We start from the raw sequence: 26,852 nt of genomic DNA, 5'->3' as shown, positions 1-26,852 counted from the left end.
CTTAAATGACGAGACGGAGGTGTAGAGGCGGAGGAGAGAATTCCAGAGCGTGGGACACGTGGCCGAAGGCAGAGCTGTCCGTGGTGAGGCAAAGGGAAGAGAGATATACAGGTCAGAGGAAATGAGAGTTTGGGGGTTAGGGAGGGGTTGCAGGTCTGGAAGAAATTAGAGATGGGAAGGGGTGAGGCAATGAAGGGGTTTAAACACAAGATTGAGAAATTTAAATTTGTGGTGGTGTGCAACCAGGAGCCAAGGTAGGTCAGTGAGGATAGGGATGATGGGCGAGCAGGACTTTGCTGCTTGTATTCTATCCAGCACAGAGTTTTGGATCACCTGATGGTTATGGAAGGTGGACAACGAGAGGCCAACATAAAGTACAATGCAATAGTTGAATTTGGAGATGAAATGGGCATGGATAAGGGTTTCAGTGGCAGATGGACTGAGGTAGAGAAGGAGGTGGTCGATGTTATGGAAGTGAAAATAGGAAATGTTTGAGATGGAGAGGATATGGGGTTGGAAGTTACAAGCAATGTAATGAAATTCTCAAGATCAGAGCAATATTTTATTTGGATTTGTTTTTCCTTTTGCAACTTAGGCTTTACAACCAAATACTGAAAATGTTGAGTTTGTATAGCATAGCTCTATATAAGTCACACTCTTTCAAATTGCACAACAGTAACTTGAAACTTATCAACATATTTATTGCTCAGAACTGAGTATATACATACTAGGTTTAATTCTAAAATAAAAGACAGTGTTTAACTTGACCATATTGCCATATTTGGAAATGTTTCATTTGAGCTTTCATAATATGGAAGGCCTTAAAAATAAAGATTTGCAGCCCACCTTACTATGCGTCATGTAAATTCAGAAATGTTCTACCAGATTCCTTTCTTCATTGAGTATACTTTTATCACGGGATAGAAAACTCCCACTCCCTTCTCCCTGGTCTCTTTTTTTCAGACTACATTGAAAGACCACACCAATACTCAACCATTAAAATAGCATGAATTGTTTGGCAAAATTAAGAAATAATTGAAGTGGGACTTTTGTTCCATTTGTTTATTGTGCTTGCTACTTGTTTCATGGTGTCTGCAATGCTAGAAATCTCTTTCCAACTTTCTGACCGAAGAGAACTTTCCATCTTGAGTTGGGATTTCAGACTGCCTAGGTCCTGAGCTAGTGTATGAACGTGTCCTTTCATGTGAAGAATTTCATCATCTTTTTCCGAGATCTGTATTTAGCAATGGAGCAGACATCACACATCAAATGTCAGAAAGTATGGTATTATGAACATGTTATTAGTCCTACATGAATATTTACACCTAGCTGAATTATTCCTTTTTGACAATTACAGGATTCGATGACTTCTCCCCACTGCAGTTGGGCACTTTCATTTAATCATGCACACTGCAACTTTCCTGCTATTTTACATTATGATCAAGTCCATGTTAATTCAATTTCTACTGTCATAACTTACAGTACTAAAACAGAATAAATAGCTACCAAAATCACCACTACTTTTACTATGCTGAGATATCTTTTCAACCCATTCTTTGCTCAGTGTGAAAGATATTTGACTCGTACATCAGCTCGGACTAGCTAGATCAGTTGTGGGCAAAATACGGCCCACGGGCAATATACGACCCGCCAGTTCAATCTATCCAGCCTGTTTGAGCAGCACCGCATTTTGTGCATTTAAGATAGTGTCTAACTACTATCAGAATTTATGTTTACGTTTGTGCAATGTTTATGTAATGCTCCCTCTAATTTTTTTTGTGCAGTCCCTTCAAATTTGCTGCGCGTTAGCTCTTCCAGCGGCAGAAGCTGGGGAGTGGCTTACACCGGACCTCGTGGTTGGTGTGCGGCCCTCGACAGCTCACCAAAACTTAAGTGGCCCTCCACCCCAAGTAACTGCCCATTCCTGAGCTAGATTGATGAGGAGTGTAATTGTTTTTCCCAAGTGGTCAATATGTTAATTTAATTACAATATACTTTAATTATAAATGGAGTCATATCAAACATAATATAGAAAATAGGTGCAGGAGTAGGCCATTCGGCCCTTCGAGCCTGCATCACCATTCAATATGATCATAGCTGATCATGCAACTTTAGTACCCCATTCCTGCTTTCTCTCCCTACCCCTTGATCCCTTTAGCTGTAAGGGCCACATCTAACTCCCTTTTGAATATATCTAACGAACTAGCCTCAACAACTTTCGGTGGTAGAGAATTCCACGTGCTCACAACTCTGAGTGAAGAAGTTTCTCCTCATTTCGGTCCTAAATAGCTTACCCCTTATCCTTTGACTGTGACCCCTGGTTCTGGATTTCCCCAACATCTGGAACATTCTTTCTGCATCTAACCTGTCCAATCCCATCAGAATTTTATATGTTTCTAAGAGATCCGCTCTCATTCTTCTAAATTCTAGTGAATATAAGCCTAGTCGATCCAGTCTTTCTTCATATGTCAGTCCTGCCATCCCGGGAATCAGTTTGGTGAACCTTTGCTGCATTCCCTCAATAGCAAGAATGTCCTTTCTCAGATTAAGAGACCAAAACTGTACCCAATATTCCAGGTGTGGCCTCACCAAGGCCCTCTACAACTGCAGCAAGACCTCCCCACTCCTATACTCAAATCCTCTCGCTATGAAGGCTAACATGCCATTTGCCTTCTTCACACCCTGCTGCACCTGCATGCCAACTTTCAATGACTGATGTACCATGACACCCAGGCCTCCCCTTTAACTAATCTGTCACCATTCAGATAATAATCTGCCTTCCTGTTTTTGCCACCAAAGTGGATAACCTCATATTTATCTACATTATACTGCATCTGCCATGCATTTGCCCACTCACCTAACATGTCCAAGTCACCCTGCAGTCTCTTAGCATCCTCCTCACAGCTCCCACTGCCACCCAGCTTAGTGTCATCTGTAACTTGGAGATATTACATTCAATTCATTTGTCTAAATCATGAATGTATATTGTAAATAGCTGGGGTCCCAGCACTGAACCTTGTGGTACCCCACTAGTCACTGCCTGCCATTCTGAAAAGGACCCATTTATTCCCACTTTTTGCTTCCTGTCTGCCAACCAGTTCTCTATCCACGTCAATACATTACCCCAATACCATGTGCTTTAATTTTGCACATCAATCTCTTGTGTGGGACCTTGTCAAAAACTTTTTGAAAGTCCAAATACACCACAACCACTGGTTCTCCCTTGTCCACTCTGCTAGTTACATCCTCAAAAAATTCTAGAAGATTTCCCTTTCATAAATCCATGTTGACTTGGACCGATCCTGTCACTGCTTTCCAAATGCGCTGCTATTGCATCTTTAATAATTGATTCCAACATTTTCCCCGCTACTGATGTCAGGCTAACCGGCGAGAATTCAACAGTCTGGTGTCCCTTTGTCCTTTATGTATGTCCCCTCAGTTGCATAGCTTATATTGCAATATCAGTGGAATGAGGAGAATTTGAAGTTGTACACAATTACCCAGCATTCGGAATGATTGGGAGTCACCAATGATCAGAAACTTATCTACAGTAGCCATATCAATGCCTTAAGGGCAGGTTTGAGGCGGGGATAGTTTTGGATGATCCGGAACAGACCATCACTGGTGTACTAGCTACAGGGAGACACTGCAACAACTCAGTTACTTGAACAGTAGTACCTTTCCCTCATTGAGAATGACAGCAGGAGCAACTCCATGGGAGCCGCATCACCTGCAAGTCACACACCAACCTGATTTGGATATGCATCGCTGTTATTGGGTCGATATTCTGGAATTCCCTATGTAACACCATCGTATGAGTACTCGTGGTTCAATGAGAAGGTCCATCACCACCTTTTCAGGACAACTAGAGATGGCACTCCTGCTTAATCTGATGAATTGTTTTCTAAACCACCTGCCTTTTCCAATTAGCCATGGCAGTCTTCTTCCTTCTCTTTCCAATGCCGACCCCCCCTGACTAGAACATGCAGCAGCATTCTATCCAGAGCAAAAACAATGAGGGGCAAGTTGGTGACAGATTGGAATAGTTTTTGCCAGGGTAAATGGGTGGAACATTCAGGAAATCTGCAATAAAAACAAGTTCCAGTAGTCCTGCTTGATAATTTGGAATCCTGTTCATTCATCTTATTGATATTGGACTATAGCTATTACCAGATTATATTGAAATTATCAACTTCAAAAACGAATTTCAGCACCCATCAGCAATGTGGAAAGCACTTTTGGTTTGAAACCTATTTTATGCATTATGATTGATGCAGGATGAAATGTGATCATAATAATGGCTTAAAGAAATGTAAGTTTCACGATGCAAAATACTACCATAATTTCTGATTTATCTGGGCTTTTATGAATTAATGGTCCAAAAGTTGCTGGAGTGCCGTGAATTAGATTTTTTTTTTACCTCACCCTTCAGATCTTATTTATATGCTGTAATTGCAAATTAATAATGGTGCATCTAGGACCTCATGAATGTCTGGTCCAATGGGCTTGTTTCCTTAACAAATTAAACTTAAGGATAAAGAAACCGAGCAAACAACAGTGAAAGAAATAGGGTGACTTCGAGTCAAATTAGAAACCAAGAAACAAAGGGCTCAATTTTCCCCCAAAGCATTTTTTTGGCGTACGTGAAGAGTTACGCCCGATTATTTTGGGCCCAAGTACGCCAAAAAAAGTGTTGTTCAATGGATCTCTTCATTTTGGTGTGGCTTAACCCGAGGGGGTTGGAGCCTTGATCTGCGCCCAAAAGATCGGGCTGCCAAGGTAACCAGGGACACAATGCGAGCTAAGGCTGCAAAGTGAAGCATACAGCCACCTCCCAGCACATTAAAATAATTGAAAAACACACAGCACCACCTTATCTCCAACCCCACCCGAAGGGTCTTCGGTCCGGTCCTATTCTCAGTCGGTGGCGCTCTCTCTCTCTCTGAACCGGGGGGTAAAAATGGAACCGGACAGCCTTCCTGTGTGTGTAATCCGGGGACTGACTCTCTCTCTCTCTCTTGGCACCGGACTGTGTGTGTGAGAACCGGGGACCCGAGAATGGAACCGGAAAGCCTCCGGGCGGGGTTGGAGGTAAATTGCTGCTATGTGTTTTTCAATTCTTTCAGTGTGTCCGGGCATCTGCTGCACTGCTTTCCTTACCGACACCGATTTCCTTAACTCTAGGGAAGGTTTTTCAGGACAGGCCACATACACTGGCCTAATCCGAACTGGAGTAACTCTCAGCTGGCCAAACTTCCCCAAATGGCCAGAAGCGGTGTAGGTGGCTGGTTACGCCCCCTTTGGCTGAAAAAAAAATGACTTAAAAAAATTCGTAACTGAGTTACGCTGGTGCAAATTGATGGGGAAATTGGGGATTTTTAAGTTAGGCCAGAAAAAGCAGCCAGTTCCCCAAAAAAGTGCAAATACTGGGGAAAATTGAGCCCAAAGAGAGGGGAAATAAAGATTAGATAAATAGACAAAGGAAAAATAAGGGAAAAAAATTGAAATTAAAAAAAAATCTTAAGGAACAATTTACTACTTGCAAGAGTGAGACTCCACTGTTTTAATTGTTCCCTTTCTAGGCATTCAAGGTTGAGTGGCATTTCAGGACCATAAATCATGTCATTAACAGGGTCCTTACGACATAAAATACCAGCTCGAAATGGTTGTGGCGTGATTCACTTGCATTTACAGCCCAAATCCAGCAATTTCTTGACGCTCATGCGGAAGTTGGCGGAGTGGTGCAAACTGTCCAGTAATTTGTGGTGATTCGCTACTCATGGCATATTTCTTCACTTTTTTTATGCACTAATAAAAGCAGGCGCTGTGAATTCGCCATTATTCTTTTGAACAATTTCTGGGCAAATATATAATATATATATCAAAATACCTGTTTATTTAATTCAGAGATATGCTCAACTAGACTGGCTTTCTCTCTTTTTAGCTGGTTATTTTCCAGCTTAATATTGGAATGTCGATTCTCCAGTGCGGCCAGTTGGTTCCGAAGTGATAGTCTGTTCAGCTCTGCAGAACTCTTTCCTTGTTCTAGATGATGAAGCTGCAAAGGTAATTGTACATCACCTGAATTAAGTTTATATTTACTCTTTGGTCATCTGCCCTAATTTCTCCTTGTGACGTGGTGTCAAACTTTTGTCTTAATACTCCTGTGCAGCGCACTGGGCCGTTAAAGGTGCAATATCAATAATATAAATACTTGTTATGAAACAAAAAAACATAAAAAGTAGGTGCAGGAGTAGGCCATTCGGCCCTTTGAGCCTGCACCACCATTCAATATGATCATGGCTGATCATGCAACTTCAGTACCCCATTGCTGCTTTCTCTCCATACCCCTTGATCCGTTTAGCCTAACTCGCTTTTGAACATATCTAATGAACTGGCCTCAACAACTTTGTGGTAGAGAATTCCACAGGTTCACAATTCTCTGAGTGAAGATGTTTCTCCTCATCTTGGTCCTAAATGGCTTACCCCTTATCCTTAGACTGTGACCCCTGGTTCTGGACTTCCACAACAGCGGGAACATTCTTCCTGCATCTAACCTGTCCAATCCTGTCAGAATTTTATATGTTTCTAAGAGATACCATCTCATTCTTCTAAATTCCAGTGAATATAAGCCTAGTTGATCCAGTCTTTCTTCATAGGTCAATCCTGCCATCCCGGGAATCAGTCTGGTGAACCTTCGCTGCACTCCCTCATTAGCAAGAATGTCCTTCCTCAGATTAGGAGACCAAAACTGCACACAATACTCAAGGTGTGGTCTCACCAAGGCCTTGTACAACTGCAGTAAGACCTCCCTGCTTGTATACTCAAATCTCCTCGTTATGAAGGCCAGCATGCCATTTGCTTTCTTTACTGCCTGCTGTACCTGCATGCGTTACTTCAATGATTGATGTACCATGACACCCAGGTCTTGTTGCACCTCTTTTACTATTCTGTCACCATTCAGATAATCTGCCTTCCTGTTTTTGCCACCAAAGTGGATAACCTCACACTTATCCACATTATACTGCATCTGCCACACATTTGCCCATTCACCTAACCTGTCCAAGTTCCCCTGCAGCCTCCGAGCATCCTCCTCGCAGCTCGCACTGCCACACTCATCTACAAACCTTGAGATATTACATTCAATTCCTTCATCTAAATCATTAATGTATATTGTAAATAGCTGGGGTCCCAGCACTGAACCCTGCGGCACCCCACTAGTCACTGCCTGCCATTCTGAAAAGGACCCGTTTAGTCCCACTCTTTGCTTCCTGTCTGCTAACCAGTTCTCTATCCACATCAGTACATTACCCCCAATACCATGTGCCTTAATTTTACACACTAATCTCCTGTGTGGGACCTTGTCAAAAGCCTTTTGAAAGTCCAAATACACCACATCCACTGGTTCTCCCTTGTCCACTCTACTAGTTAGATCCTCAAAAAACTCGAAGATTTGTCAAGCATGATTTCCCTTTCATAAATCCATGCTGACTTGGACCGATCCTGTCACTGCTTTCCAAATGCGCTGCTATTATATCTTTAATAATTGGTTCCAGCATGTTCCCCACCACTGATGTCAGGCTAACCGGTCTATAATTCCGTTTTCTCTCCCTCTTTTTTTAAAAAGTGGGGTTACATAGGAACTGAACCAGAGTCCATGGAATGTTGGAAAATGACCACCAATGCATCTACTATTTCTAGGGCCACTTCCTTAAGTACTCTGGGATGCAGACTATCAGGCCCTGGGGATTTATCAGCCTTCAATCCCATCAATTTCCCTAACACCATTTCCTGACTAATAAGGATTTCCCTCCGTTCCTCCTTCTCGCTAGACCCTCGGACCCCTAGTATTTTCGGGAGGTTATTCCTGTCTTCCTTAGTGAAGACAGAACCAAAGTATTTGTTCAATTGATCTGCCATTTTCTTGTTCCCCATTATGAATTCACCTGATTCCGACTGCAAGGGACCTACATTAGTCTTCACATATCTACAGAAGCTTTTGCAGTCAGTTTTTATGTTCCCTGCAAGCTTACTTTCATACTCTATTTTCCCCCTCCTAAATGAATGGAGAGACAAGTTGATAAATAAAAAGAGGTGGGCGACATGAGGGAACATTCCTTTGCACAGCGAGTTGTGATTTGAGTTGTTATCTGGAATGCACTGCCTGAAAGGGATGTGGAAGCAGATTCAAGAGTAAGATTTAAAAGAATTGGGTAAATACATGAGGGGAAAAAAATCAGCAGGGCTATGGAGAAATGGCAGGGAAGTGTGATTAATTGGATAGATCCAGCACAGGGTTCATTCACAAATGCATAATAATGTATGACCAAATAAGCTTTCTGGTTTTCAGTATTTCATTTTTTGCAGTTTTGATTTTTTGATATGGATTCAACAAATTTGGTATTTTTGGGGAGGAGGGGTTTAATAAAAGTTAGTAAAGTTTCACTTTGAAGGCGCCAGGTCAGGTTAACAAAACGTGATGCGGGGCTGGCGGAGATCCGCTCCCGGGTCGTTATTTAAAGGGGAGGCCTTTAGCGCTTTGGGCCACCACCTTTGTTGGTCGGCCGACTCTTGTGTCAGCCCTAGCTTGGACCAGGCTGCCATCATGCAGCCCGGCACTCTGTCTTCAGTGTCGGGCTGCTTGCCCGGTCTCGCTTGTCAGAAACAGAAACAGAAAATAGGAGCAGGAGTAGGCCATTCGGTCCTTCGAGCCTGCACCACCATTCAATAAGATCATGGCTGATCATTCACCTCAGTACCCCTTTCCTGCTTTCTCTCCATACCCCTTGATCCCTTTAGCCGTAAGGGCAATATCTAACTCCCTCTTGAATATATCCAACGAACTGGCATCATCAACAACTCTCTGCGGTAGGGAATTCCACAGGTTAACAATTCTCTGAATGAAGAAGTTTCTCATCATCTCAGTCCTAAATGGCTTACCTCTTATCCTCATTGTCTACTTAGATTTCCAAAAACCTTTTGACAAGGTACTGCACAAGGGGCTTCTTTCTCTATAAGATCGGAGCCTCTGATATTAGTGATAATATATTGGGCTGGATACAGAACTGGCTGGGAGGATGTAGTTGTCTCTGGTGGCTCAGTGGTGGCCGTGCAGAGGGCGCAGCGGCCCTCCCCTTTATTGGATAGGGAGAGGCATTGTAACACGTCAGCACTACACACAGTATCCATGTAGCGCTGGCCTGTTCCACGTAGCGCCAGAGACAGCGCTCCGCTTCCTTTTGAGGGGCGTACGGCGCAATTCTGCGTTCAGGGTGGGAATTCCGGGCTGGGCGATAAAAGTCCCGGCCCCGGAAATTTACCACCCCCAATCTGGGTGAGTGGCAATTTCGCCCCTGTGTATGTAATTTCCTGGTCAATTTTAAAAACATATAATGTGAATACAAGAACGTAAGAACTCTGAGCAGAAGTAGGCTATATAGCCCCTCGAGCTTGCTCCATCATTCAATACGGTTATGGCTGATCATCTAACTGAACTCCACTTTCCCGCCCTATCCCCATATCCCTCGAACCCCTGTACATGCACAATGCATTCGTACCTCTCCTACAATTACAGTCAATAAGACAGCCAAACATAGAAAAAGCCGAGTAGAAAACCAGTAAGGGATGAGGTGTTCAGGTGGAAATGACTCCGAGCAAGTCTTTATATTCTATAACAAAAACCAGCTGAATTGCTATTGGGGTAGAGTTTCCGCTCTGGGTGCAATCAGCGATTTCGGTGAAAATTGCGCCTGTTTTGCGAAGTGTTCCCCCCCCACCCCCCCCCCTCCCTTGTCAGAGTTTCCGCTGTTTGCATATCACAATGCAAAATCTACCTTGAACCAATGCAATAGGGCAGCATTTTAAAATGTAATTTAAAAAAAAAAATGTTTTGCTTTAAAACAGCTGACAACAGGTTTAATCACAAAAGATGAGCATTGTTATCAGTGTCAATCCACCACCTCAGAGACCCGATTTTAAATGACTGAAATTTACTTTTAAAAAAAGTGGCCCTCCCACTTGCAACAGCATAAACTCCTCAATATGGGAAACCGCCATGGAGGATCTACAATATGAATGTTTATGAATAGAAAATAAGTGATGAAGTCCTACGGATACCCAAATTAGAATATTGTCTGTCACTGGGATAGGGGAAAGGGAGAGAAGTTTATTTTACATGAAAAGCAAACCTGGTAAGGCCCAGATAAAGCTATCTAAAAGGCTGGAGAAATGGCAGAGGAGTCTTAATGCCACGCTTTTCACAAGTTGCACTTTAATCAGTGGAGACCAGATAGATCCAGCTTTACCTCCAGCATTACAAAAGCAAAATACTGCAGATCCTGGAACATGAAATAAAAACAGAAAATGCTGGAAATCTAATCGACAAACTTCCAGCATTTTCTGTTTTTATTTACTTGCTGCATTACTGTGCTTGGTGTGAAAGTTTAAACACACTATCCTTTTTCAGACAGCAAGGGCCCATGTAATCAGTGTATTTTACTTCCTGGTTTGTCTGAGAGAATTTTTCAATGTGATTGGCTGCTTAGCTCGTTTGGTGACATCACTGTTGCTCGACGCTGGAGATCCCCCAGAGCTGACATCGGATTCAAACTAATGTCGGGAAAGGTGAAATCCACGTTACCAAGATCACTAGATTTTTGTCGGCAGCTTTCTTTCAGGTCAGCGAATAGCGCTGTCACTTCGCTGCTGACCACAAAATCCAGGCCAATAGAATATGCCAACAGCAGTCCTACACATTGAACCTCAATTTCAGAAGACAATTCCACTATATTTTGTATCAGGCTCGAACAGGAGATGAAAATTCTGCAGTGAAATCATGTACACCAAGAATCAGATTGAGATTACTCAAACTCTTTTGCTTGTCATCCTTCATAAACCGATATGAAGAGATAATTAATTAATAGATTATCCCCACTAGATGGAAAATTCACTTCTAAATCTTGCATACCTTACATGAGAATGTATGTAGAAAATATAATCCATTATTTAAATCACAACAATTGCTACGAATTGACAGTTTATTAAAAGGAAACTATGTGCTTTACCATGCATGCTTACATAGAAACATAGAAATTTACAGCGCAGAAGGAGGCTATTTCGGCCCATCGTGTCCGCGCCGGCCGACAAAGAGCCGCAAGGCAATTGGTCAGCAGCCCTAAAGGTTACATATAAACCTATGAACAATGACGGAAAGGCAAAGAGCACCCAGCCCAACCAGTCCACCTCACCCAACTGCGACACCACTTATACTGAAACATTCTACACTTCACCCCAACCGGAGCCATGTGATTTCCTGGGAGAGGCAAAAACCACATAAAAACCCAGGCCAATTCAGGGAGAAAAAAATCTTGGAAAATTCCTCTCCAACCCATCCGGCGATCAAAACGAGTCCAGGAGATCACCCTGGCCGTATTCTATTCCCTGCAATACTTAGCATTCCTAATAACCTTTTTAATTTTGCCCCTTAACTGCGCTGTCCAACAAAAGGTCATCCAGTTTAATCCCAATTACCAGCTCTAGGTCCGTAACCCTGCAGGTTACTGCACTTTAAGTGCCCATCCAACCATCTCTTAAACGTGGTGAGGGTTTCTGCTTTCAGCACTTTTCCAGGCAGCGAATTCCAGATCCCCACAACCCTCTGCGTAAAGAAGCCCCCCCTCAAATCCCCTCTAAACCTTCCACCAACCACCTTAAAACTATGCCCCCTCGTAATAGATCCTTACTATCCACTATGTCCAGGCCCCTCAATATTTTGTACACTTCAATGAGGTCCCCTCTCAACCTCCTCTGTTCCAATGAGAACAAACCCAGCCTATCCAATCTGTCCTCATAACTAAGATTTTCCATTCCAGGCTGCATCCCAGTAAATCTCCTCTGCACCCTCTCTAGTGCAATCACGTCCGACCTATAATACAACGACCAGAAATGCACGCAATACTCCAAGCTGTGGCCTAACGAAAGTATTATACAATTTAAGCACAACCTCCCTACTCTTATATTCTATGCCTCGGCCAATAAAGGCAAGCATTCCGTATGCCTTCTTAACCACCTTATCCACCTGGCCTGCTACTTTCAAGGATCTGTGGACAAGCACTCCAAGGTCCCTTTGTTCATCTACACTATTAAGTGGCCTACTGCTTAATGTGTATAAACCTTTCCTTATTAGCCCTCCCAAAGTGCATCACCTCACATTTCTCTGAATATTCCATTTGCCACTGCTCTGCCCACCTGACCAGTAGATTGATATCCTCCTGCAGCCCATGACTTTCCTCTTCATTATCAACCACACAGCCAATTTTAGTGTCATCTGTAAACTTCTTAATCATACTCCCTATATTCAAATCTAAATCGTTGATATATACCACAAAAAGCAAGGGACCCAGCACTGAGCCCTGCGGAATCCCACTGGAAACATCTTTCCACTCACAAAAACATCCATCAATCATTACCCTTTGCTTCCTACCTCCAAGCCAATTTTGGATCCAACTTGCCACTTTGCCGTGTATCCCATGGGCTTTAACCTTCATGACCAGTCTACCATGTGGGACCTTATCAAAAGCCTTGCTAAAGTCCATATATACTACATCGTACGCACTACCCTCATTGACCCTCTTGGTTACCTCCTCAAAAAATTCAATCAGGTTAGTCAAACACGATCTTCCCTTAACAAATCCGTGCTGACTGTCCCTAATTAATCCTTGCCTTTCCAAATGCAGATTTATCCTGTCTTTCAGGATTTTTTCCAATCATTTTCCTACCACTGAGATTAGGCTGATAGACCTATAATTACTTGGCCTATCCCTTTCTAACTTCTTAAACACGGGTACTACATTAGCAGTCCTCCAATCCTCCGGCACCATGCCCAGATCCAAAGAGGACTGGAAAATGATGGTCAAGGCCTCTGCTATTTCCTTTTTTACTTCGCTCAACAGCCTGGCATGCATTTCATCCGGGCCTGGGGACTTATCTACTTTCAAAGCTACTAAACCCCTTAATACTTCCTCTCTCACTATATTTATTTCATTCAGAATATCACACGCCTCCTCGATAGCAGTATCTGCATTGCCTCTTTTCTTTGTGAAAACAGATGCAAAGTATTCGTTAAGAACCTTACCAACATCTTCCGCCTCTACACAAAGATTACCCTCATGGTCTCTAATAGGCCCTACCCTTTCTTTAGTTACCCTCTTACTCTTAATATATTTATAGAACATCTTAGGGTTTTCCTTAATTGTACTGGCCAAGAATTTCTCATGCTCTCTCTTAGCATTCCTAATAACCTTTTTAATTTTGCCCCTTAACTTTATATATTCCTCTAAAGATTCTATAGTATTTAGCCATTAGTATATGACATAAGCGTCCCTTTTTTTCTTAATCCTCCCCTGTAAGTCCCTAGACATCCAGGGAGCTGTTGAATTATTTTTCCCAGCCTTTTTCTTTAAGGGCACATGTTTGGCCTGAGCCTTCCGGATCTCCTCCTTGAATACCTCCCACTGTTCCAACACTGATTTACCCACAAGTAGATGTTTCCAGTCCACTATGGCCAAATCACTCCTTAACTTAGCAAAATTAGTTTTTCCCCAATTCTGAACTTTTATTCCAGGCCTATTCTTGTCCTTATCCATAACCAATTGAAAATGACTGAATTATGGTCACTGGCACCCAAGTGCTCTCCCACTAATACCCCTTCAACCTGACCAGCTTCATTCCCCAAAACTAAATCCAAGACCGCCCCCTCTCGTGTTGGGCTTGCTACATACTGACTAAAAAAGTTCTCTTGAATACATTTCAAGAATTCCGCACCTGCTATACCCTTCACACTAAATTTGTCCCAATCAATATTTTTAAAATCCCCTACTATTACTACCCTATGGTTTTTGGACTTCACAGCAATTTGCCTACATATTTGCTCCTCTATCTCCCTCCCACTGTTTGGGGGTCTATAATACATGCCCAGCAGTGTGATCGCCCCTTTTTTATTTTTCAATTCGACCCACATGGCCTCATTTGATGATCCCTCTAACATATCATCCCTCTTCACTGCTGTAATAGTTTCTTTAATCAGTACAGCAACCACCCCCCCTTTTTACCCCCCTCTCTATCTTGTCTAAAAATCCTGTAGCCAGGAATATTGATCTGCCAAACCTGCCCCTCTTTCAGCCATGTTTCTGTAATGGCTATAATGTCATACTCCCAAGTGTCTACCTGTGCTCTTAGCTCATCCGCCTAATTCGCTATACTCCTTGCATTAAAGTATATACCATTCAGCACAGGAAGATCTCCTTGCTTACTACATACTAAACTCTGGTTCCTCTGCCTTACAAATTAGCTTTCTAGGTTCTTGCTATCCATTTCCTGCTTTACTTCCTTCCCTTTTGAATTCGTTCTCAGGTTCCCATCCCCCTGCCAAGCTAGTTTAAACTCTCCCCAACAGCACTAGCAAAACTCCCCGTGAGGTTATTGGTCCTGGCGCTGTTGAGGTGCAATCCGTCCGGTTTGTACAAGTCCCAATGCCTCAAGAATTTAAAGCCCTCCCTCCTACTCCAACTTTCCAGCCACGAGTTCATCCTCTCTATCCTTCTATTCTTATACTCATTAGCATGTGGCACCGGTAGTAACCCGGAGATTACTACCTTTGCGGTTCTTCCTAGCTCCCTGAATTCTTCCTGTAGGACCTCATCCCTCATTTACCTATGTCGTTGGTCCCGATATGGACCACGACCTCTAGCCGTTTACCCTCCCTCCCCCCCCCCCCCCACAGGATGCCCTGCGTCCGCTCTGTGACATCCTTGACCCTGGCACCAGGGAAGCACAAATCCATTCGGGAGTCATGTCTACGGCCACAGAAACGCCTGTCTGTTCCCCTAACTATAGAATCCCCTATCACTAGGGCTCTTTTGTTCTTTGTCCCACCCCCCTGTGCAGCTGAGCCACCCGTGGTGCCTTGGAATTGGCTCTGGCTGCACTCCCCAGAGGCACCATCGTCCTTACCGATACTCAGAAGTGAATATTGATTTGAAAGTGAGATGGACTCATGGGGGGGGGACTCCTGCGCTACCTGCCTAGCACACTTACTACGTCTGGTGGTCACCCACTTCCCCTCTACCTGCACGCCTTTAAGCTGCAGGGTGACCACCTCCTGAAACGTGCTATCCATGTAGCTCTCAGCCTCGCGGATGCACCGTATTGACTCCACCCGCTGCACCAGCTCCAAAACGCGGAGCTCGAGCAGTTGAAGCTGGAGACACCTCCTGCATACATGGTTGTCTAGGCTGCGCAAAGCATCCAGATCTTCCCACATGCCGCAGGATGTGCACTCCATGGGACTGAGCTGCACTGCCATCCCTCTAATTAGCCTTATGTAGTTTAAAATCTACTTAAAAAGAAAGAGAAAAGAGAGCTACTTACCAACTCACCTCACTGGCCTCCGAACTCCCAGCCTTCGAACTCCCGACTTGACGACCTCACAGGGCCTACCGACTCGTCGACCTCACGACTCACCGAACTCCTAATAGGACAACTCTTATTGTACAAAATGTTCAAAAACTTATGATCAGTCTTTGAACATATTGTACAATAAGAGTTGCCCTATTGGTAATTATACTCGGGTTAATTATGAAAGAGGAACTCAAGAACTACTGTACAATGGTTATATGGAATGACTACTACCTGTTCCATGGCATTGAGAACCTTGTTCTCCTCTTCCTCCATCACTCCTTTTAAATAGGCCAATTCCAGTTCAAACTGTCTCTCTTGTTCCTTTAGAGAAGTTAACTGTGTGACACTGGTTGAATGCTGAGAATTTTTCTCATCCCTAAGTGCTTGAACCTGTAATAGATTTTTTTCATCTCAGAACAATTATTGTGAAAAGTCTTATGATCTAAACATGATAATTCCTCTGTTAGTAGACCTCAGGAAATTAATACTCAACTCTATCAGAACATGGCAATGGAAGAATCTTAATAGCGTTTAATATAGGGACATCCACCCGAGAATATGAATTACTAAAAATAATTGATTGATTCTGGCTGTCAGAACACTTCAATTTCAGTCAGAAGAGCACTCTACCAAAAATTCTCAGGTCATTACTATTAACAGGGAAAAAGTTGGTTCTCTATTGGCCTTACCCAGAAGTATTCATTTGAGTGAAAGAAAAAAAAATCCAACATACTGAGGTTAAACATCAACTAGCTCATTGTCTAGATTTGATATACTTAGTGAGTCATATTTTATTCTCAATGGTTAATTTTAGCCACAATAAATCATAAAACAACTTGTATTTATATAGCGCCTTTAACATAGTAAAAGGTCCCAAGGCGCTTCACAGGAGTGTTTATCATAACATAATTTATCACGCACAGAACAACAGATAGTAAACTATCTAAAAAAATGATACGAACTCAAAAATTTACATGGCTTAATTATTAAGTAAAGCCATTAATTTACAAATTTAACGTCTATAAAAAGCTGGGCCTGGAAATTCATGGGCCCCTAATATGGTGCTGTAAGTGTAGTGAAGGAAGACTTGTGCCTGCTGAAACTGGAGGAGGCTGTCAGAAATCTCGGGATCAGCTAATTTAAATAATGTTGGTGGGATTTTTACTCTCGCCAGTAGGGGACCAAATACACCGAGGAGCCCAGAAAATTTGGGAATGGGGTGGAGCAAGGGCAGCCATATTTAAAAGGGCTACAAGCAGTTAAAGGGCTGAGGAGGATCTTGGAAGAGGCACTGAAAAATTTGATGCCCAAGAAGGGAAAAGGTAAGCATCAATCTTCTGCTGTTGATGTGGAAATGCTGCTAGTTGTTATGTGGAAGTCCTGCATGGCCTCTCCCAAGAGGCTCAACAAATGGCTGAGCTAGTGGTAGAGTACTTTTTGTTCAAAGTACTCTACATTTTATATAGAAAACGGTAATTTTACGTCAAAATTACCATTTTCGCTGCGCTACCGTTTTTAGGGCTAACTTTCGGCCTTTACTTGCCGGTAAAATCGGCATTGCACGAGGATTTGCACGCAAACCGCGAGTTTCAGCAACTTTAATCTGAGGCCGGTAGCACTGCGAGAGAGGTCTTGAGAGGGGAAAAAAATCATTCAAAAAACACTTACCTACGAAATCGCTGCAAAATAATAAAAAAATAAAAAATGTAACTTACCTTTTTGCAGGTCTTCATACTTACCGCTGCTGGAAGGGCTGTACCGACAGGTTTGACCCCGTCGTTATTCCGAACGTGGCGTAAGGGTCCCGAGAGAGCAGAAAGTGCAACACAAACACAACTTGCGTCATTGCACATTGGCGCACTTCTTCCCGGTGGTATGTGGAAGCGCCACCACAAAGAGGTCACTGAGGATCCCGACTGGGATTTTGCTGCGGAGGGCCAAATCGTGGTGAAAACCCGGTCGCAAAGACAGCAAATAATCCAGCCCATAATGTCAGAATTTTGATTGACATTTTTGCCAAGAACTTAAAAACATTCTTACTATATACAGACTCTCAACTTTAGTTTCCCTCCACACCAGGCTGCTCAAGTGGCATCACTGACAGCAAGGTGCTCATCCATCCCAGAACAGCTCCAATGAAAACAAAAGTACCCTGATTCAATCTGATCTGAAAGCCACAGGATACCACAATGCCAGCTGGAAATCAGCTTTCCCAGTTGATAACTTGATCTACTGGAGTCCCAATGTTCCAGACTGACTGAAGGCTGGGCCAAAGCCACGTTTCGTGTTATTTTTATGGTGGAACGCTGAGACTGACTGGCATGTTCCCTATTCATGACATCGCTACACTGAACCCAAGCGTCTCTATGTAGTCTATAATTTAATTTTTTTGAAGCAATTTTATTGTGAGGCTCTGTAGAAAAATAATAGAATAGGAGAGTACTATGAATAAAAATACTCCTCACTAGGCGAAAGGTATCCAAAATACACTCTGCAAAGTTCCAGTCACTTTCTCTTCCACTTTATATTATTTTTTGACTTCTGGTTATATCTTTACCCTGCTGCATTTGCCTGTTTGAATCTGGTAGGACTGGTGCTTCAGAAATGTCTGCTCTCTGCACAGCCCTGATTCTAGCAATGAGAGAGCAGCGCTAAGCACAACCGTTCCAAACTGCCAGTACTGCTAAATTCAAACATAATATTCAGCATATTAATAAACAGATGGGAATAGAATTATAATGGTAAGTTTGTAACTAAGCTAGTGCGAGTGCTTTTTAGATGTATTTAATTATACACAATTAGTTTTTAAATTTAGCAGGGTGTGTGGTCGATTGCAATGGCCTTCAACATGCTGCTCAATAAAAAAAACAAGCAGTGACGTCACAAGATAGCAGGTAGGTGATTGGTGGGTGAATTCGGAGGTAGCCAACCAGCTCATTCTTGATGGCGAAGCCAACTCCATGGAGGCAGCGTTCTTCTTCTGGTTTACCTTTCCAGAAGAACACCACCTTGTTCTTTGAACTGGCCTTCCCCTGCCCGCCAGGTCTCGCTTAGGGTGGCAATGTTGACGTCAAAGCATCTGAGTTCCCGAGCAACGATGGCGGCACGGCATTCCGGTCTGTCACTGTTGGGGTTGTCCATGAGGGTCCTGACGTTCCAGGTCCAGAACTTCATTTTGAAGGGGTGGAAGATACCTGCATGTGAATTCTTTTAACGTGGGGTGGCCGTTGCACACCGGCTACCACATGGGCTGAGCAGACCAAGGTCTTGGTCCAGTGGCAAGAGGGTCCAAGATGACTGGAAACCAGGCACTACTGTATGGGCCTAGTTGCCTACGGTGGACCATTATCCATACCTCAGGAGCCTACTATCAGTAAGGGCAGACATCAACGATGAGGTCTAACACTGCCTCCAGTGTGCCAGCACAGCCTTCCGACCCCTGAGGAAGAGTGTTTGAAGACTAGGACCTCAAATCTGGCACCAAGTTTATGGTCTACAGGGCTGTAGTAATACCCGCCCTCCTATATGGCTCAGAGACGTGGACCATATACAGTAGACACCTCAAATCGCTGGAGAAATACCCCAGCGCTGCCTCCGCAAAATCCTGCAAATCCATTGGGAGGATAGACGCATCAATGTCAGTTTTCTTGATCAGGCCAACATCCCCAGCACCGAAGCACTGACTACACTCAACCAGCTCTATTGGGCGTGCCACATCGTCTGCATGCCCGTCACGAGACTCCGAAAGCAAGTGCTCTACTCGGAACTCCTACACGGCAAGCGAGCCCCAGATAGGCAGAGGAAACATTTCAAGGACATCCTCAAAGCAATATCCCCACTGGCACCTGGGAATCCCTGGCCCAAGACCGCCCTAAGTGAAGGAACAGTCTTTAGGAGGGCGTTGAGCACCTCAAGTCTCGTCGCCGAAAGCATGCAGAAACCAAGTCCAGACAGCGGAAGGACCATGCGGTAAACCAGAGTCCCCACCCACTCTTTCCTTCAACCACTGCTTGTTCCACCTGTGACAGAGACTGTAATTCCTGTACAGTCACCTGATAACTCATTTTTAGAATGGAAGCAAGTCTTCCTCGATTTCTTCGAGGGACTGCCTATGATGATGGGTGAATTATACAGGTTTTTTTCCTTTAAACTAATAGCTGGGGTATTAAAAATAATTAAATATTAAATTAACAAGATAAACTAAATAAAAATATAACTGCAAATAATTAAGAACATAAGAAATAGGAGCAGTAGGCCATTTGGCCACTCGAGCCTGCTCCGCCATTCAATAAGATCATGGCTGATCTGATCATGGACTCAGCTCCACTTTCCTGCCTGTTCTCCATAATCCTTTACTCCCTTATCACTCAAAAATCTGTCTATCTCTGCCTTAAATATATTCAATGACCCAGCTTCCACAGCTCTCTGGGGCAGAGAATTCCATAGATTCATAACCCTCAAAGAAATTCCTCCTCATCTCAGTTTTAAATGGGCGGCCTCTTATTCTGAGACTATGACACCTAGTTTTAGTTTCCCCTATGAGTGGAAATATCCTCTCTGCATCCAGCGTGTCGAGCCCCCTCATTATCTTATATGTTTCGATAAGATCATCTCTCATTCTTCTGAACCCCAATGATTATAGGCCCAACCTATCTTCTTAACCCCTCATCCCCGGAATCAACCTAGTGAATCTTCTCTGAACAGCCTCCAATGTAAGTATATCCTTCCTTAAATACGGAGATCAAAACTGTGCGCAGTACTCCAGGTTTGGCCTTACCAGTACCCTGTACAGTTGTAACAGGACTTCTCTGCTTTTATACTCTCTCCCCCTTGCAATAAAGGCCAACATTCCATTTGCCTTCCTAATTACTTGCTGTACCTGCATATAACCTTTTGTGTTTCATGCACAAGGACCCCCAGGTCCTTCTGTACTGCAGCACTTTGCAATTTTTCTCCATTTAAATTATACTTTGCTTTTTTATTTATTTTTGCCTAGGTGGATAACCTCACATTTTCCCACATTATACTCCATCTGCCAAACTTTTGCCCACTCACTTAGCTTGAGGGATATACTTGCAACGTCAGTTGATGCCGGAGAAGGGGTTGTCTTATGAAGAAAGGCTGAGCAGATTGGAGTTTAGAAGAATGGAGTTTAGAAGAATGAGAGGTGATCTTATTGAAACATATATGATTCTGAGGAGGCTGGACAGGGTAGATGCAGAGAGGATGTTTCTCCTTGTGGGGGAATCTAAAACCAGAGAGCATAGTTTCAGAATAAGGGGTTGCACATTTAAAACAGAGATGAGGAAGAATTTATTCCCTGAGGGTCATGAATCTTTGGTATTCTCTACCCCAGAGAGCTGTTGAGGCTGGGTCATTTAATATATTCAAGGTAGAGATAGACAGATTTTTGAACAAAAGGGGAGTCAGGGTATGGGGAACGGGCAGGAAAGTAGAGTTGGGGCCAAGATCAGATCACCCATGATCTTATTAAATGGCGGAGCATGCTCGAGGGGCCAAATGGCCTACTCCTGCTCCTATTTCTTATGTTCTGTGATCAGTGCTGGGGCCACTGTTGTTCACAATTTATATTAACGATTTAGACTTTGGAATCAAAAACACAATTTCTAAATTTGTGGACAACACCAAATTTGGAGGCGGGGGGTGGCGAATAGCCAATACTGAGGGGGGACTGCAACAAATTACAAGAAGGTATTAATAAAATTGTAGAATGAGCATATAATTGACCAATGAAATACAACACAGATGACTGCGAGGTATCATATTTTGGTAAGAAAAATAGGTCACACTTTTATTGGAAAATAAGAACCATATCTTAGATCTGGTCCTGTGTAATGAGACAGGAATAATAAACAATCTCCTTGTAAAAGATCCTCTCAGAATGAGTGATCACAGTATGGTTGAATTTGTAATACAGATTGAGGGTGAGGAAGTAGTGTCTCAAACGAGCGTACTATGCTTAAACAAAGGGGACTACAGTGGGATGAGGGCAGAGTTGGCTAAAGTAGACTGGAAACACAGACTAAACGGTGGCACAATTGAGGAACAGTGGACAACTTTTAAGGAGCTCTTTCATAGTGCTCAACAAAAATATATTCCAGTGAAAAAGAAGGGCGGTAAGAGAAGGGATAACCAGCCGTGGATAACCAAGGAAATAAAGGAGAGTATCAAATTAAAAACCAATGCGTATAAGGTGGCCAAGGTTAGTGGGAAACTAGAAGATTGGGAAAATTTTAAACGACAGCAAAGAATGACTAAGAAAGCAATAAAGAAAAGAAAGATAGATTACGAAAGTAAACTTGTGCAAAACATAAAAACAGATAGTAAAAGCTTTTACTGATATATAAAATGGAAAAGAGTGACTAAAGTAAATGTTGGTCCCTTAGAAGATGAGAAGGGGGATTTAATAATGGGAAATGTGGACCTTAAATTTTGCTTCGGTCTTCACAGTGGAAGACAAAAAAACCATGCCAAAAATTGCTGGTCACGGGAATGTGGGAAGGGAGGACCTTTAGATAATCACTATCACTAGGGGGGTAGTGCTGGACAGGCTAATGGGACTCAAAGTAGACAAATCCCTGGTCCTGATGAAATGCATCCCACGGTATTAAAAGAGATGGCGGAAGTTATAGCAGATGCATTCGTTATAATCTACCAAAATTCTCTGGACTCTGGGGAGGTACCAGCGGATTGGAAAGCAGCTAATGTAACGCCTCTGTTTAAAAAAGGGGGCAGACAAAAGGCAGGTAACTATAGGCCGGTTAGTTTAACATCTGTAGAGGGGAAAATGCTTGAAGCTATCATTAAGGAAGAAATGGCGGAACATCTAGATAGGAATAGAGCAATCAAGCAGACGCAACATGGATTCATGAAGGGGAAATCATGTTTAACTAATTTACTGGAATTCTTTGAGGATATAACGAGCATGGTGGATAGAGGTGTACAGATGGATGTGGTGTATTTAGATTTCCAAAAGGCATTCGATAAGGTGCCACACAAAAGGTTACTGCAGAAGATAAAGGTACGCGGAGTCAGAGGAAATGTATTAGCATGGATCGAGAATTGGCTGGCTAACAGAAAGCAGAGAGTCGGGATAAGTGGGTCCTTTTTGGGTTGGAAATCGGGGGTAAGTGGTGTGCCACAGGGATCGGTGCTGGGACCACAACTGTTTACAATATACATAGATGACCTGGAAGAGGGGACAGAGTGTAGTGTAACAAAATTTGCAGATGACACAAAGATTAGTGGGGAAGCGGGTTGTGTAGAGGGCATAGAGAGGCTGCAAAGAGATTTAGATAAGTTAAGCGAATGGGCTAAGGTTTGGCAGATGGAATACAATGTTGGAAAATGTGAGGTCATCCACCTTGGGGGAAAAAAAAACACAGTAAAAGGGAATATTATTTGAATGGGGAGAAATTACAACATGCTGCGGTGCAGAGGGACCTGGGGGTCCTTGTGCATGAATCCCAAAAAGTTAGTTTGCAGGTGCAGCAGGTAATCAGGAAGGTGAATGGAATGTTGGCCTTCATTGCGAGAGGGATGGAGTACAAAAGCAGGGAGGTCCTGCGACTGTACAGGGCATTGGTGAGGCCGCACCTGGAGTACTGCGTGCAGTTTTGGTCACCTTACTTAAGGAAGGATATACTAGCCTTGGAGGGGGTACAGAGACGATTCACTAGGCTGATTCCGGAGATGAGGGGGTTACCTTATGATGATAGATTGAGTAGACTGGGTCTTTACTCGTTGGAGTTCAGAAGGATGAGGGGTGATCTTATAAAAACATTTAAAATAATGAAAGGGATAGACAAGATAGAGGCAGAGAGGTTGTTTCCACTGGTCGGGGAGACGAGAACTAGGGGGCACAGCCTCAAAATATGGGGGAGCCAATTTAAAACCGAGTTGATAAGAAATTTCTTCTCCCAGAGGGTTGTGAATCCGTGGAATTCTCTGCACAAGGAAGCAGTTGAGGCAAGCTCATTGAATGTATTCAAATCACAGATAGATAGACTTTTAACCAATAAAGGAATAAAGGGTTATGGGGAGCGGGCGGGTAAGTGGAGCTGAGTCCACGGCCAGTTCAGCCATGATCTTGTTGAATGGCGGAGCAGGCTCGAGGGGCTAGATGGCCTACTCCTGTTCCTAATTCTTATGTTCTTATGTTCTAAAATGGGATAGAGGAGCATAGGAATCTCGAGTACAAATACACAAATCACTGAAAATAGCGACACAGATTAACAAGGCCATAAAAAAGCAAACCAAGCATTCGGGTTTATTTCTAGAGAGATAGAATTAAAAAGTTGTGAAGTTATGCTAATCTTGTATTGAATATTGGTTAGACCACATTTGGAGTACTGTGTGCAATTCTGGTCGCCATATTATAAAAAAATGATATAGAGGCACTGGAGAGGGTGCAACGCTTAACCGATCTAAATCGCTTTGCAGCCTCTCTGTGTCCTCGACACAACCCGCTTTCCCACTAATCTTTGTGTCATCTGCAAATTTTGTTACACTACACTCTGTCCCCTCTTCCAGGTCATCTATGTATATTGTAAACAGTTGTGGTCTCAGCACCGATCCCTGTGGCACACCACTTACCACCGATTTCCAACCCGAAAAGGACCCACTTATCCTGATTCTCTGCTTTCTGTTAGCCAGCCAATTCTCGATCCATGCTAATACATTTCCTCTGACTCCGCGTACCTTTATCTTCTGCAGTAACCTTTTGTGTGGCACCTTATCGAATGCCTTTTGGAAATCTAAATACACCACATCCATCGGTACACCTCTATCCACCATGCTCGTTATATCCTCAAAGAATTCCAGTAAATTAGTTAAACATGATTTCCCCTTCATGAATCCATGTTGCGGCTGCTTGATTGCTCTATTCCTATCTAGATGTTCCACTATTTCTTCCTTAATGATAGCTTCAAGCATTTTCCCCACTACAGATGTTAAACTAACCGGCCTATAGTTACCTGCCTTTTGTCTGCCCCCTTTTTTAAACAGAGGCGTTACATTAGCTGCTTTCCAATCTGCTGGTACCTCCCCAGAGTCCAGAGAATTTTGATAGATTATAACGAATGTATCTGCTATAACTTCCGCCATCTCTTTTAATACCCTGGGATGCATTTCATCAGGACCAGGGGACTTGTCTACCTTGAGTCCCATTAGCCTGTCCAGCACTACCCGCCTAGTGATTATCTCAAGGTCCTCCCTTCCCACATTCCCGTGACCAGCAATTTCTGGCATGGTTTTTGTGTCTTCCACTGTGAAGAACGAAGCAAAATAATTGTTTAAGGTCTCAGCCATTTCCACATTTCCCATTATTAAATCCCCCTTCTCATCTTCTAAGGGACCAACATTTACTTTAGTCACTCTTTTCCATTTTATATATCGGTAAAAGCTTTTACTATCTGTTTTTATGTTTTGCGCAAGTTTACTTTCGTAATCTATCTTTCCTTTCTTTATTGCTTTCTCAGTCATTCTTTGCTGTCGTTTAAAATTTTCCCAATCTTCTAGTTTCCCACTAACCTTGGCCACCTTATATGCATTGGTTTTTAATTTGATTTGATTTACAACGATTTAATTTGATTTACAATGATGATACCAGAAATGCAACGGTACACCTATCTGGAAAGGATGAACAGTCTAGGTCTCTTTTCTCTTGCAAAGAGAAGGTTGAGTGATGACCTAATAAAGGTCTTTAAAATTATGAAAGGTTTTGACAGAGTAGATACAGAGAGAGTGTTTCCACTTGTTGAGAAGAACATAATTAGAGACCATCAATATAAGATAGTCACTAAGAAATCAAATAGGGAATTCAGAAGAAACTTCTTTACCCAGAAAGTGGTGGAAAGTGGAACTTGCTACCACAAGGAGTGGTTGAAGCGGACAGTATGGATGTATTTAAGGGGTGGTTAGATAAGCATATGAGGGAGAAGGGAATAGAGGGTTGTGCTGATAGGGTTAGATAAGGAAAGACAGGAGGAGGCTCGAGTGGAGCATGAGCACTGACATGGACTGATTGGGCCAAATAGCCTGCTCTGTGCTGTATATCCTATGTAATTAACAGTGTCACATTTTTAACATGACATAGTACACACATCAATCAAAAGCTTGAACTCCTCCCTTCTTCCCCCCGCCATTGTGTTAGTCTGTAATTATATTAGTATGTAAAATAACAAATATGATACTAGGTTGATAGATTATGCAGCAAAACCCAAAATGACAATATCTATTCTAAGTATAGCCATTTAATTTTCTTAAAATGTACCTACCCTCTCCAGCTCTTTATTTAGTTCCAGCACCTGAGAGTGCAAGAGGGCATTTTCCTTTGTCAAGCGGCCACAGTCTTCTGCCATTTTATTCCTGAGAAATTTATCTTCCTCTGCCAACAACACTCTGTCCCTCAGCTTTTGCTGCAAACTGCTGATTTCATCCCTGAAAAATGTGTTTATAGTCGGTTTGTTAATCACTTAACCTAATAAAATGTAGGGTATATTTATTTGTTCATTGGATGTACGTGATGCTGGCAAGATAGCACCTATTGCCTATCCACAGTTAACTTAAGGTAGTAGTGGTGCCTCTTCTCCTTGAACCTTGGCAATCGTGTGGTGATGATGCTCCCACAATCATGTTACATGGAAAATTCTAGGAAACTGACCAAGCAATGATATATCCGAGGTAGGATGATGTGTGACTTGGTGGAAAACTTGAATGTGATCATGTTCCAATGCCATTGCTGCCTTTTTGGTGGTAGAAAATACAGGGGAGGTGGGAGGATGATGAGAGGGAGGGATGTGGGGGGGAGAGAGAGAAGGAGGGATGTGGGGGGGAGAGAGAGGGAGGGATGTGGGGGGAGAGAGAGAGAGAGGGGGATGTGGTGGGAGAGAGGGAGGGATGTGGGGGGAGAGAGAGGGAGGGATGTGGGGGAAGAGAGAGAGAGGGAGGGATGTGGGGGGAGAGAGAGGGAGGGATGTGGGGGGAGAGAGAGAGGGAGGGATGTGGGGGGAGAGAGAGAGGGAGGGATGTGGGGGGAGAGAGAGAGGGAGGGAGAGAGAGAGAGAGAGAGAGAGAGAGGGATGCGGGGGGAGAGAGAGAGAGAGAGAGAGGGAGGGATGTGGGTGGGAGAGAGAGAGAGAGAGAGGGACGTGGGGGGGGAGAGAGAGAGAGAGGGATGTGGGGGGGGGAGAGAGAGAGAGAGAGAGAGAGTGATGTGGGGGGGGGAGAGAGAGAGAGAGAGAGAGAGAGAGTGATGTGGGGGGGGGAAGAGAGAGAGAGAGAGAGATGTGGGGGGGGAAGAGAGAGAGAGAGGGATGTGGGCGGAGAGAGGAAGAGAGAGGGATGTGGGCGGAGAGAGAGAGAGGGATGTGGGG

The 26,852-nt window shown here is 43.3% G+C and overlaps 1 protein-coding gene across 3 annotated transcripts in view; it reads right to left on the bottom strand.

Annotated features, from left to right (window-relative positions):
* Positions 1-599: 599 nt before the first annotated feature.
* Positions 600-26,852, bottom strand: part of LOC139273931 (kinectin-like) — an 81,937-nt gene continuing 55,684 nt past the window's right edge. For 2 of the 3 annotated variants that reach the window (XM_070891005.1, XM_070891012.1), the window contains exons 8-11: positions 25,755-25,917; positions 15,688-15,846; positions 5,891-6,058; positions 602-1,234 (exon numbers count right to left, since the gene is read on the bottom strand). In XM_070891005.1, the coding sequence (XP_070747106.1) occupies positions 1,025-1,234; positions 5,891-6,058; positions 15,688-15,846; positions 25,755-25,917 (700 nt within the window). In that variant the 3' untranslated portion in view covers positions 602-1,024. Of the gene's footprint in view, positions 1,235-5,890; positions 6,059-15,687; positions 15,847-25,754; positions 25,918-26,852 lie in introns of all 3 variants that reach the window. The other variant, XM_070891020.1, reaches the window with a different exon arrangement.

The sequence above is a fragment of the Pristiophorus japonicus genome, chromosome 1, assembly GCF_044704955.1.
Source record: "Pristiophorus japonicus isolate sPriJap1 chromosome 1, sPriJap1.hap1, whole genome shotgun sequence".
In the NCBI taxonomy this organism is placed as follows: Eukaryota; Metazoa; Chordata; class Chondrichthyes; family Pristiophoridae; genus Pristiophorus; species Pristiophorus japonicus.
Note: the sequence above shows the minus strand (reverse complement) of the source record. Positions and strands in the feature narration are given on the sequence as shown.